Source organism: Larus michahellis, chromosome 2 (genome assembly GCF_964199755.1).
Source record: "Larus michahellis chromosome 2, bLarMic1.1, whole genome shotgun sequence".
Lineage (NCBI taxonomy): Eukaryota > Metazoa > Chordata > Aves > Charadriiformes > Laridae > Larus > Larus michahellis.
The window spans coordinates 53,404,650-53,418,045 of NC_133897.1; the positions used below are offsets into that span (position 1 = coordinate 53,404,650).

The 13,396-nt window shown below is 36.1% G+C and overlaps 1 protein-coding gene across 6 annotated transcripts in view; it reads right to left on the reverse strand.

Annotated features, from left to right (window-relative positions):
- SEPTIN7 (septin 7) overlaps nt 1-13,396 on the reverse strand; it is an 82,475-nt gene that overhangs the window by 6,827 nt on the left and 62,252 nt on the right. For all 6 annotated transcript variants that reach the window (XM_074575467.1, XM_074575463.1, XM_074575468.1 and 3 more), the window contains 5 exons: nt 10,807-10,924; nt 8,852-8,944; nt 7,526-7,622; nt 5,328-5,379; nt 4,291-4,416 (listed from right to left, as the gene is read on the reverse strand). In XM_074575467.1, coding sequence (XP_074431568.1) covers nt 4,291-4,416; nt 5,328-5,379; nt 7,526-7,622; nt 8,852-8,944; nt 10,807-10,924 — 486 coding nt within the window. The remainder of the gene's footprint in view (nt 1-4,290; nt 4,417-5,327; nt 5,380-7,525; nt 7,623-8,851; nt 8,945-10,806; nt 10,925-13,396) is intronic.

The window sequence follows — 13,396 nt, forward strand, 5'->3', positions numbered from 1 at the left end:
GTGCAGATATTTTCAGGAATAGTTTGCCTAGAATATGAATGCTTTCAAAGCGATTTTAAATATTTTAGTGACATAAACGACCACTTGCTCCAAACAAGTTTTTGGAAACCAATGCCATATCGAGGCCTATCCATTTAAAAATTGTCACCCTGTAAAGGGCATGGTATTAAAAACCCATGAATGTTCTTGTGCTACAAAAAGAGCACTTGACTTCAATGGCCAGCAGAGGTCTCACCGGCGGCTGAGCTCAGCTCTGAAGAAGGTCTGGCTGCAACGTCACCTCCCCAGAGCCTGATGCTTAACTAGAGCATGCCTCGTTGTTAGCACTTCACTAATACTATAGAAAGGGCAAAAAAGTCTGAAAACAAGATTCTGATATTAAGTCTCACCATATAGTAAGATGGCCTTAATAACATTAGAACCATTTCACAGAATTCTCTAAGAATATCGGCAAAAGGAGTTAGAAGCAGTCTGAACTAAGCAGTTAGAAGGACCTACGCATTGTGTATTTTGTTACCCTGTGTGACAGGTTATTGAACAGATCAGTAGATGGGTAAGGCCCATCTTTACAGTATACAATGTGGCTTTCAATAAAATAAGGTTTTACTTTTAAACTCGCTGAAGATATCACCTTCATACAGTAAAGGGAAAAGATTTCTCAAATTAAAAACTTTAAATTTCAGAGCAAATATCAATTTTCACACATGTCACATAGTACACGTGTGAAATTACAATTACCACATAGTTTGAAGAGACAAGTTATCCATATATGTGAAGATTACCCTTGACATTTCATTTCATTTTTTTAATGGATGGGATGATGTTGAAAACGTGAAGAAATCAGACACTAAACCTAAAATACAAAAAAGCTACATAATCATGGAAAACACATGCTTTGGATTGCTCTTAGGTCAATAACTTACTTGTAGAACAGTCAATTATAGTTTCACCAAACCAAAGCAGACAAATCAGAGAGACAGTTATCAACTGAACAAAAGAAACTGCTTCAATTAATTTGCACAGTATTATTAAAACTTGTAGCACATACTTCTATTTGTTTTAACGTTTGCATTTTTGTTCACAAAAATATTAACAGTTGCATGAAAAATAAAGATCTGCTAAAATCACAAAGATACAGCTGTTTTAAAGGTACAAAAGGTCACTCCAGTCTCCAACAGCTGCCAGTAGGAGATACTTTTGGAAAAGTGCAAGAATCACTGCATGTACATACATCTCCTTTTACGTGTACGCTCCCAGCTTACAAAGGAAGAGCAGCTTAAAGAGTTTCCAGACCCAGAGGTTGTCTCAGTGCTTAACAGTATGCTCGTAATACCAGCAGATAGCATCAGAGCACATCTCCATTCTCATACAGAGGCACTGGATCTGTCTCCCATCAAAGAATCACATTTCCAGAGGACAAGTCAAATAGTACTTCATTTTGAGACACAGACACTTATTTCAAAAGGCAAGGAGGCAAGCATAAAATTCTTAAGGGGATGCACAGATAAATTGTTAATATCTCTTCTTCCCCCCTTTAATTAATTTCCAGGAGCATACATGGTTATTAGGAAAATTCCTTTCATGCTGCTTCAATATGCTAGATTCAAAACTATGAAAACACACTGAAGCCAAAAAAGCATGTTAAAGCTTAAAAAAAAAAGCTGCAACTCAACATATGGACAAGGTAACAAGACAAAAATAGCATCAACTGCTTCATAACCAGTATACGCATTCAAGAATTCTATTTATTTACTTATTAAGTCACCCTGTGTTTGGAGGAACTGACTCCAAGGAAAGGTTCAAAACACAAGTTTGTGATAGATTTTTGCCACCTTTCAGATGTCTGAATCAAGCAAACTGTGATAACTTATTTCTTTTTTTTTTTTTTTTTTCAAAAGAAGAAAACCTGATAGCTAAGAGCACCAGTCGTATTTATTCCCTTCCAAGCTGCAGTACTGCAGTGTTCTGAGCCACATAATTTTTTTTAATGGAGAAAATTATTCCAAAAGGCACGTTTACCTAGAAATATTCAGGTGGATAGCACAGTGACCTGAGATGGCAGAAGATGCAAAAGTAAGCATGCTTCAGAAAGCAGAGTAATTCCAAAGTCTCTTAGCATAAATTCTAGCTAAAAAGGGAATCTCAGCAATGCTATCAACAACTGACTGCAGGGCAGGGGGAGAATGAACAACATGAAAAGTTTTGAAACTGTCTGGTAGAGGCATTTATACAAAAACAGACCTTGTTATGTTTGCAATACGGTATTAAAAAATAAATAAAAAAATAGATCGTTGTGTTGCTCTTTTTAAGAAGAATGCAGAATAACTGATCCTTACTTGAACTATGTAACAGACTAAGTCTGTAGGTGCAGACTAACACAAATCTAAGCAGGCACAAAACGAAAGGTGGTGAACATGTTACCACTAAAATTAAGATTTTTCTGAATCTAAGGAAAACTTAGGAAGATTTGGAAAGGGATAAAAAATGGTATTAAACAACACACAAAAAATAAAATCACAACAGCTTCCTCTGATATCTAAAACTGCAATGAAAAAGTTTCACTTTTCAGTACAGTAATAGCAAATAACAGTACGGTAAGAAGTGTAGTAATAGCGAGTTAGAAGTCCTGGAGGAAATGCACAATTTTCTATTCTACGCTACTGTTACTACAGTATCACCTCAGCAAAGAGAAAGTTGGCTCAAGTTCTTGTGCTTAAGCACATTTTCTTCTCTGATGTGCCCACCTGCACTGCTTTGTTCTCAAATGTGCAAACTACCTTACATGTCCCCCACCCCGATTTTTCCACACTTACTACCTCATTTAGTAATTTTATTTCTTAAAACTCCTCCCCTCTCTACCAACAACACTGTACTGTTATGAGGACAATTGTAGGTTGGGAAAAATTTCTAACACACTTGCTATATAAGCCTAGTGATGCGAGTCAGGGATAAAGTGATGGCAAAAAACATGACAGTGAGAATAAGTAACCACTGCGTAATAGATACACATATCTGAGGACTATCCACTTTAAGACTTGACCTCTCTATAAACTTTACCTAAATTTAAGTACACTTTTGAAAAGTTGATGTAACTGACATATACTATTATATTTCTTGTCAACACTGAGGAGGGAAGCCTAGTGTGTGGGCTCATACTAGGTGCAACTAAATCAGATCCACTTAAATCATTCCCCTCACAGGCGCTTTCAAAGCATTAAGATTGTGTAGAATAGGCACTCCAATAGTGAAAAATGGCTTTGTAGCTATCATACCAATGGGAACAGCAGATATTTCCACCTGATTTCAGGGATCTTTTTCAGGAAGAACAGCTATAATTTGGCATATCAATAGCCTAACAGAATACTACCCTTTATTTTAGTTGAGAAATTTGTATTTAAATACAGTACAATTAAAAAAAAAAAAAAGACTGTCACCAAGTACTAATTATTTAATCACTAATTATTGTTTACAGAGTTGACACATGCAGAACAGGAAAAATACTTAAATTTAAGAGTGCAGCTATTCTCAAATAGCATTACAAAATTAAAAATACAGTAGAGCCTACTTTTAAATTTTCCATTAATTCCATCAGGTTGGCAAACAACTTGCTGACATACTAGGGTTAAAAAAAAAACAAACAAAAAAACCAACCAAACCAAAACAAACCCACCATCAACAACAAAACCCAAAAACCCAGCATTGCAACTCTCTTCTCACAAAAGATAAAGATGTTGCAATAACTTCCCTGCCATGATAAGCAACCCTAGAAGTAGCCAGGGCAGCATTTCAAAGATGACAGTAGTGCATCTGCATTTTCAAAGTTTCTAAACAAATATTAACCCGTTCTTCTCAAAAGCATCCTGACACCGAATATTGAGCATTCATACTGAAAGAGACAGTAATTCCAAAAGTACTATATATACCAAAATAGAAACACTAATACACAAAAACTTTGCAAAAAACTATTTACGGAAATAGTAAATGAAAGCATTCTCTTCGGAACTGAATCTAACTAAACTCTAGTTATTTAACGTGTTCAGACAAACTAGTGTAAACCTTAGTGAAACAGAAAAAAACCCAAATCATAAGTAAACCAGAAGTATACAGTGTTCAGGACGCAATGAAGAGGCAACTGACTGGAGGATAAAATACAAACAAAACTACCACTCACCCAAAAAACCCCAAACAAAAATTCCACCACACACACGCAAAACCAACCAACAAAAAAAAACAATCACCAAACCCATAGCAAAAAGATTAAAGTGCAATACAACCTTAACAAGAACTTACTTTGTTAGCTGCCCTTTATTTTTGTTGTTGTCAACACCGTTGTATGTAACAGCTGCCAGTTTTCTGCTTCTGTAGTTCTCATAATGTACATTGTTAGTGACATCCTTCAGGTCCTGCATATGAGTTCTGCCAATAAGTGTAATTTATCAGCTTAGTGCACGAACACAAAATAGTATCTGAAAAATTGGTCCATCTTCATTTTGCAAATTGACTTAAATTATATCCCTCCATGAATGTCCCATTCCCCACAATGCTGTCATTCTTCCATTTAAATTAGAGCTGTCAAGACAGCAAAGTCACAGAAATACCAGTTTGCACTGAACTATTTCAAGTTTGCAATATTCAAAACATTAACTTACAGACAAAATCTTTGGAAAATATGAGGTCTGTGGATAAACTTGCAAGTATTTGGAGAATAGATATGAAAACTTGTGTATTACTACTGTAGTAGGTGCACCAAAGTACATCAAGCAAGAAACAGGAAGTAAGCAAAAGCTTCCTAGTTTCTATCTTTTAAGTCTGCAATGTAAAGTTCAAGACTAAGACACAAACATTAGCTTCCTTTAATAATTTTCCACCGGCTACTTGGAGAAAAGCAAAGTTTAATAATCAAACCAACAGTTGTTACAGCAGGTTTCACTTACTGAACTGCTGTAAGTATAGGTAGGACTCAGCACCTAACATAAGGAAGCACAGGCAGTCTTGCTTTAGACAATTACAGCACTGGAAATTAAAAAAAAAAAGTCTACAACTAAATATACATCAGCACCAACAGACAACTCAGGTTCCTATGGTTTATCGCAATTTTTAAGAACAAGTAACCAGAAAGTAAAGAGAACTATTTAAAAAATTATCACCACCACTGCTTGCTAAATATGTGGTTAAACAAGATATCACAGAGAGTAAGATACTGTTTACAATTAAAAATATGGGGATTAATATGAACTCACTAGCTCAAATCCTTTTTTCTCCAATATAGGACTTTCCAATCTTTCAGACATACTAGAAAACTTAACGTTACCTGTTAAATCACTTACCTTATCAACATGTTCCTCAGAATTGTGAAGTCACAGTGTTCACCGTTTTCAACTACAGAAAGAGATAAATTTTTGTTGAGATGCCAACCAAGGTATGTGCCTTACACAGAGATAAGACTTTTAGATGTCACCCATCTCCTACATTCATTCCAACATCAGATTACTTCCAGGCTTTCCTTACTTAAATAGTATGTGTGGTAACAGTAGGAGAGCGTTAACAATATAACTGTATAGATGGATCTTACCAGCAAAGTTCCTATTATCCCCTAAGCCATACTGGCAAACGGTACTCTGCGTCAATACAGCAGAATAAGCTACTACAACAGAAACACAGTTTTGCAAGTTTAACTACCTTTACGATCCTTTGGAGGCCCTGCCAGCACAGCTGTATAAGGATCAGACACTCACTGAAGACCTCAGTCTAGATCCAGCCATATCCAAAACTTTTAGATCAATCTATTTCTCCTTGCCTCACCAAACGAGTTGCAAAAGTCTTCGTTTTAATTTTAATGTGGATTTAGTTCTTTATTAACTAAGCAAAGGAAAGTCGTATTTAATTTGATGCGCCTGCCTATGGACCAAAAGAGAGGGTTGGCAGCTGTCATTAAGTGCCACCTATTCCAGCCGTGCCTAGCATCCCATTACGGTAGAGGAGGCTGACGCCGGGAGTGACATTTCCCCAACAGATAATGAAATGACACCAGAGAAAAATGCACACCCCAGAACGCTCTGGCTTGCAGACAGAGAAGGCAACACACAAAGCTGTTAGCACACACAAAAGAAAGGCACGAAGTAGGTTCCAATGTGCCCCTGAAATAGAGATGGCCATTTTCACGGGAAGGAAGAAAAACAGAATGAAAGAATTAAAATAACCCAAGTAAGTTCAGCAAATTCTACTGAAAAATTAACGAAGTAGCCTTTTCATGTGTCCATCTTGTATCTGCACTCCTGCATTATTTTATTCTATGGTTTTCCACAAACTGGTAAGTTCCGCTTGGATAGTACATGAGGTCACACTCCCAAAAAAGCATTGTCTCCAAGTATTCTGTCTGTAGCTGACAGACTCAAAGCCACTTTAAGAGGTTCCTTTTAGTCTGGCTGTAGTTCTTCCCTTCCAAAAGTTGTACAATCACATGAGTGTGAAACATTTTTGAAGTTTGTTTTAAAATAAAAGAAAAGCAGCACCATCTTGTACATTCCCAAATGCTAACACAAGTGCCTTAAAATAAAGCTTGATCCTCTCTGGTGCAGCTGGTTTTTACTTTCTGCCAAACCTCATTTCCTGCCAGACTCGCACTTCAAAGTGCTGCAGCATTTTTCTTTAAAGCATTGGTCCATACTCTGCTTGTTGGTTGGTGACTTTTTTTTGTCTGTTTTATACTGCATCACATTTATTATCACATTGCTCTCAGAAGGCCAAAATAGTGGGAGGGGGGGATGGAAGATCTTCTCTTGATTCAGTACATGCACACTATAAAGAAAATGTTCAATGATCATGGAAAAAAGTTTAATAGCGATTGTGTCACTATACAGCATGGCGCAAGCTTTATTTTTCATGTGCCATTTGAAATAAGTGAACAGCATTAAAGCACAAGCAATGTTTGCCAGAGGAAAGTGCAGTTATCTTCAAGCCTCTATAACCCTAGAGAGTAAGCTTTAAATGAAAAAAACAAAAAAGAAAAAAAAACCAAACAAGAAAAAAAAGGAAACTATCAAAAGTATTCAATTCATTACCAGGTACTTTCCTGTTGCTACACCCCAGCAATTAAGACTCAGATGTTTTTTTGGGGAAAAAAAGTCGTCAAGAAACTTTAAATTGAATTTATGCTAGTCAAGCTGATCAAATTAACATTTATAATGCAAATACTCTAGAAAGAAGAATTTAACAAATATATAGTTTTTATACAAAGAAAATTAGAATAAGAATGCTGGCAAGCAGTTGTAATTTAAGCCTCATCATCAACTGCAGTAAGTTACTACAAGTTTTACAATTTCTCAGTGAGGCTTCAACAGGAATCTGCTTGCAAAGTTACATGTTGCCAAACCTCTACCTCATTCCAACACTGTCAGAATAACAAAATGGTATATTCAATAAATTTCCAGACCAAAGCACATTCAAATCAAGCATTTCAAACATTTCGAATACAGACTAACGTACAATAAGTTTTAAATTAATAAAAATCATGAGAAAGCCTTACCTTCTGCAACACCCCATGGGTACTGCCTTCCTCTAACTCTCTTGCCATTGACTTCAATGATCGTATTACTACCTACCACAGCAAGAGGTAAACGGTCCTACAAGATAAAGTATTACTTTAAAAACCAAAAATTCAACTGCCAAAAGATACTGAAAGCAAGCCCATGTATAAACTTGATGTAAGCTAGTTTGATGCTATAACACTGCAATGCAGCTTACCCAAAGTGCAAGAATAGTTTTTTATATATATATATATACATATATATATATACACCCACACACCCTACTCTGAAATTCCTTACACTGTTATATTCTGTAAATCTAGTTAAGAAAGAGACACTATTGTTACTTAGTAAGCTAAGCAACAAGCAAACCATTTCCTACTTAATCAATTGCACAGTAATTATTTATCAATTAGTTTTCCCAGTGGCTACAAGGACTGTTACTTTAGGCTGCACCTTGTACCCAGTTTTAGTTTTCAAAGCTTTGGCAAAGTATTACTTCAAGTTCTTGTTTTTAGCTGAACCAAAAATTCCTCCAGTGTAACAAGCAACAAAGGAGCCAAGAGCAGCTTTAAGTAGCTGAAAGGAAGAGTGTACAAAGCTAAGTATTTGGGACTTTTGTCTTTGCTTTTATTATGCTCTTCTCCTTTAGGCTTAGTACCAGAATACCTTCCATTTGTGCTATTTTTGTTTAGCTATCCTAGGTGGTTCCCACAGTAACAAAAAAATTTAAAAGCTCTTACAGGCTGTTAAAGATACTGAACAAACAGAGGCAAAGCTCAAGAAACATATACAAGATAGACTCCAACATAGAAGAACAAACCAAAAAACACAAGTAAACAAAGAAAAAGCCTTTCAACAGCCTGACAGCCCTTTTGATTTTCTTTAGCCATTTGTCTCCATTAAGGTTTCAGTATATCAATTAGTAAGACAGCTATTAACTATAATGCACACACTCTGTGCCACTGCACATCTTTATCTGAAAGACAACCCCAGCCTCATTCAAAGCTCAGAAGGAAATAAAATGTGGGAGGTGGATAAAAGTCAAATAGGGATGGAATAAAAAGAGAGCGAGCTTTTAAGAGTTTCTTAAATGAGCATGTGATCTAGTGCTCTCATTTGAATTTTAGCCATTAATGGACTTAATCTAAGAGTGTCATCCATTGCCTCTGCTGAGGAACAGTGACTCTTAGAACAACTTTACATCTGATTTTTACCTTCTAAATATTTTGGTGGGCTCTTCATTACTGACAAAAAGCTTTTCACTTTCTACTTTCTCTCCCCACCCCACCCTGTAAGCAGTTTTTCAAAAGAAAATTATTTACCTTTATCTTTTTAACAATCTTATTTTCTTCTTCATCATCTGTTTCTGGAAATTCGTATATTTTAATTTTGTGTTCTTGGATTTCTTTCATTATCTAAAACCAAAAATAAGTTACTTGTTTGAGGAATTCATAGTTTACAGCAACCCTATTTCTTGCTGCAATCTGACTCTCCCTCCTTTTGTTTGATATGCAAGATCCTTGCACATTAAGGTGACTAAGTTACATCAGAAAACTTGCACATGCTAAACACCATCAGGTCACCCCAGGGATTATCAGCATGACCATCTCTTCTTAGCCAGGAGAAGACAGGATCGGAGCCAGAGCCTCACAGCTAAGAGTGTACTATTCCATAAACACAAGGCAGCAAAAATGAACTTCAGTTTTTTACAACAGGGCAAACAGAGATTTACACTAATGGGAATTCTAGCTGCACATGCAAAAACTAATACAATACAGCTGAAATTTTTCAGACTCTTGCAAGGTACTCTTGCAATTGAGTACCTTAAAAAAAAAAAAAAAAGATTTGAATAGATAACTGCAGGCATACCTCAGCCCTTTGGGTTCCCACAATAGATACTACTGTCACTCCTACTCTTTTCTGTTTCTAGCTCACCTGAGCGTCAGTTGCTTGAAGCAGGATCACCTGCCTATTTTAATAGAGCTTGTGACTGATGGACTGACTCTAGCGGTTAGTTGTGTTGAAAAATATTTGCAAGCACTACTGAAAATTTAAGAATAAAGGACAGTGTCATCAAAAATGATACTGTACTGGTATGGTGCTCAACTTGTCTGAAGTGTATTTTAAAAACAAGCTGATTAGTCTTCCAGAATTTTGGAACGGAAAAAATATTAGACCATTTAGCTGACAGCTACACTCCAGAGCCTTGGGGAATATTTCTGGTTCAGGGGTTTGCAATCTTATAAGAACATAAGTTTCCAATTCATGCAAGGTCTAATTTTCAAAGTTTGACTGGGGAAAGTCTCCCTTATTTTAATATTAACTCATTGATAAAGCTGGTTAATATATTAAGTAATATCCTGCATTCTACTATTTTTTCCCCTCCATATAGAGTTACATCACAAAAAAAAAAAAAAAGAAAAAAACTAAATGCAACCAAAACATGACTTCAGGTCTACAGCATCTTGCCTAAGTTTCCTCAAGACAGAAAACATCCTTTAATTTTAAATAAACGGTTTTGCACACAACATCTCTTAACGCCAACTTTTTTCAGAATCTGTGTTCTTTTAAACTAGGACTGGACACTGTTCAGTAAAACAAACTTCATGCCTTGTCTTGTCCTGTTCTGGGTCCTCCTTATCGTCCTCATACAGTACAGCAAAGCCTAAGTGTTCTATTCTGATCATGTAGTTGAAATAAAACACAAACCGCTCTAAGCCATTAATACCAAATTTATTCTACACATACAAAGGTCTTATATCAGTTGTATCAATGTTAGAATTATCTCACCATCTTTAAAATGCATTGCCATAGCCCAAGACTGAACGACAGGTATACTGTTTCTCATCTAATACTTGAGGCATCTTTAATAAATACAGTGTGTCAACACAAAAGTGAATGCCACAATCAATAATACTGTAACACTGTTAAATACCTTTTTTTTTATTAAAAAAAACAAAACAACCTAACACAACTTCTGTTAAGCACCTAAATCTTGCAAGCTCCCTTCCTCCCTTACTGATTTTTATCTCAGCAGTGAATTACTTCACTTGCCAAGAATCACACTAAACTTGAAACCTCTTCCCCTGAGGATAGAAACAAAATTATTTCACCAAGAAATATAATTAAATCTAGAGATATAAATTACTTAGCTTTGCTGTCTCCAGTTGTTGCTTCAGGGTTTAAACTTTGCATATAAGAAGTTAAATCTCACCATTTCCATAGGGACTAACTTACTAAACTATCCTGTGTTGTAGATATTAATCTTACAACTCACCTGTTTTTTAAACTGTTGGCATTCCTCAGGTGTAAGTGTGTCTGCTTTGGCAATAAGTGGAATGATATTCACTTTTTCATGCAGGCGTTTCATAAACTCTATATCCAAAGGCTTAAGTCTGAAAGACAGCATTAGAGCTTTGCAATTTATATTAATTAAACAAGAACACACAAATGATTCGAGATTTGTCCTGACCACTACTCTTTAAGAAATTGATTTCTGAAAGATAGATGCTTGAATGAAATTCAGAAGGCTACCTGCAACTGCTATAGGAAAACCCCTAGAATTGTAGAATACCAGAGGAAGAAATTAATATTACTACTAGTCATGAGACTTCTGCTAGCTGAAATGACACTCATTTAAGCAAGTGATAAGAACTCACCTGCAAAGGAAGTAAAACTCATGTCATTAGCTGGAAGATAGTCCCATTAAAAGCCTGACTGGTAAGAGTTTACAGTTATGAATCGTGCTCTGTTGAACATACACAGTTTCTGTTTCTGAAAGTCATGTTTATTTGCATGCTTCTTCCTAAGAGTGGGCTGTGAGATGGTTTTTTTTTTTTATACATTAGACTGTTGAAGACAGTTATCTGTGGCCTGTGCACAAACGAGGTAGAAATGTCTCATCTCTAAATTGCTATGTATAACAAAAAGACCATTATGAAAGCGGACAACAATGACAAAAACTAAACCACTCACCATATGGGTATATAAAACCCAAAAAGGTGGGTCCAAGCGGTCAATATTTCCTGCTTGCTAAAGAAAACCCACGGAGGTTTTGATGCATTAATGCTTCAGAATTACAGCAAGTTTAGTCAGGCTTAAAGGATTCACTTGAAGGATTTAACAAGATTATTTCTCATATAAAAGAAATTAGGATTAGAAACGTTAAAATCAGATTCATTTGGTACTCAAATTTAGCTTCTTCTCCAAACCATACATAAAATAAAGAAAAAGTTAAAGAACACATACTAAACTTTACTTTAACATTTTCTACATGCCACTGAATTTCTCAGTTTCTCAACATATTTCCATTAAATAGCTAACATTAATGCACCTCTAGGTTAAGAGCACTGGTTTGGCTATTCATTCACCTTAACATGCTTTCCCCCTCCTCGCTTCAAAAACCTACCTAGGGCAACACCAGCTTGAAGGAGAGTTACCAAAGTAGAATAGTTCAGAACACCTCAAGGTCTTGAGTTCAGAGTGAAGACTGAAGCGGGAACTCTGCATAAAAGATTCTAGAATTGCAGAAAGAGGCTGCAATTCGTTATCACCCCCTTCACTTACCTGGAAGGCTCCCCCTGCCCCTTCACTCTCTTTCCCTACCCTCCCCCCAAAACCAACAGTTCGGGTTTTTGTGGGCTTACTAGCAAAAAACAGTGGGAGGCATTAAATGGAAGCACCCAATCTGCAATATTTTTTTCTTTATAAATTGTAACAAGCTGGCTTTTATGAATGTATTAAGTCATAAAGACAATCAGAAGTAAGTCCACCTACAAATGCTTTAATTCAAATGTAAATACAACCACGCATTATCAAGAGTGAGGAGCAGACTACTCGATGGGTTGGTTACATATGCTGCTGTGTGCACAGGAAACATGACCGACGACTGCACTGCCACAAAAACCAGGTAGGAAGTGAGCAATGTCCTCTCAGAGAAGACAGTATCTTAAAAGAGGAAGTGAACACTAACACCAGCACCAATTTCATTCATTTCCTTAATTAGATGACAATTCTAAGCATTTATTCCAGTAATCGAAAGATACTATGAAAACCTAGCTAAACTTTACACATTTCCCCCCCACCAAGAATGAGATGAAATACCTGTACAAGGAACATACTTTTCCAGCTTTCAGCCTCACAAATTTAGTGACCAAAACTTAATTTATCTGAAGCCTTACCTTTATTTTTCCTTATGAACAATTTATACCTCCCACTGGTTTAGAAATTTTTAATGCATAAAAGGAGGATATGGGGGTGTGGAGAGAAGACAAATGCTTCTTAAGAATCTGAAAGTTAGCTCAAAAAAAATTGACTAACACAAGGAATGGATAATCTTCCCTTCATTTAAATGACATTTTGATTCTGCACACTAATAAAACCGTACATGCCAAGGATTCAAGTATCTGCATTTAAAATGGACATGCATGTTGAACAAAACTGACATTACAAACACTCATGTTGAACAACAACCAAAAACCAAAATGTTTAGTTAAGGCAAGTCGACATAAGAAAAACTCTTCTCCACCCTCCAATATTTCTTTCCAAATTTGAGAAGTTGTCGTCTAGTTCAACATTATTAGAACCATTCCAATGCTAGCTAGAGAAGCTGAGTGTAACAACTGGCATTTTTCACTGCCTGAGGAATGTTCCTCACAATTCCTTTGTTATTTCCTTTAACAAGTTTTACTACTTTTGACCCATACAATAGAATAGGCTGCTTATCCTCTCCTCCTCCTGGTTTTGAAGGTGCAACTTAGCAGTCTCCGACAAATTTAATCAGTTATAATACAATGATAAAATGCTAAGCAACCAATTTCAGATATAGTCAAATCTGCATCTAATACACCTTGGAAATGCAGTTCTCT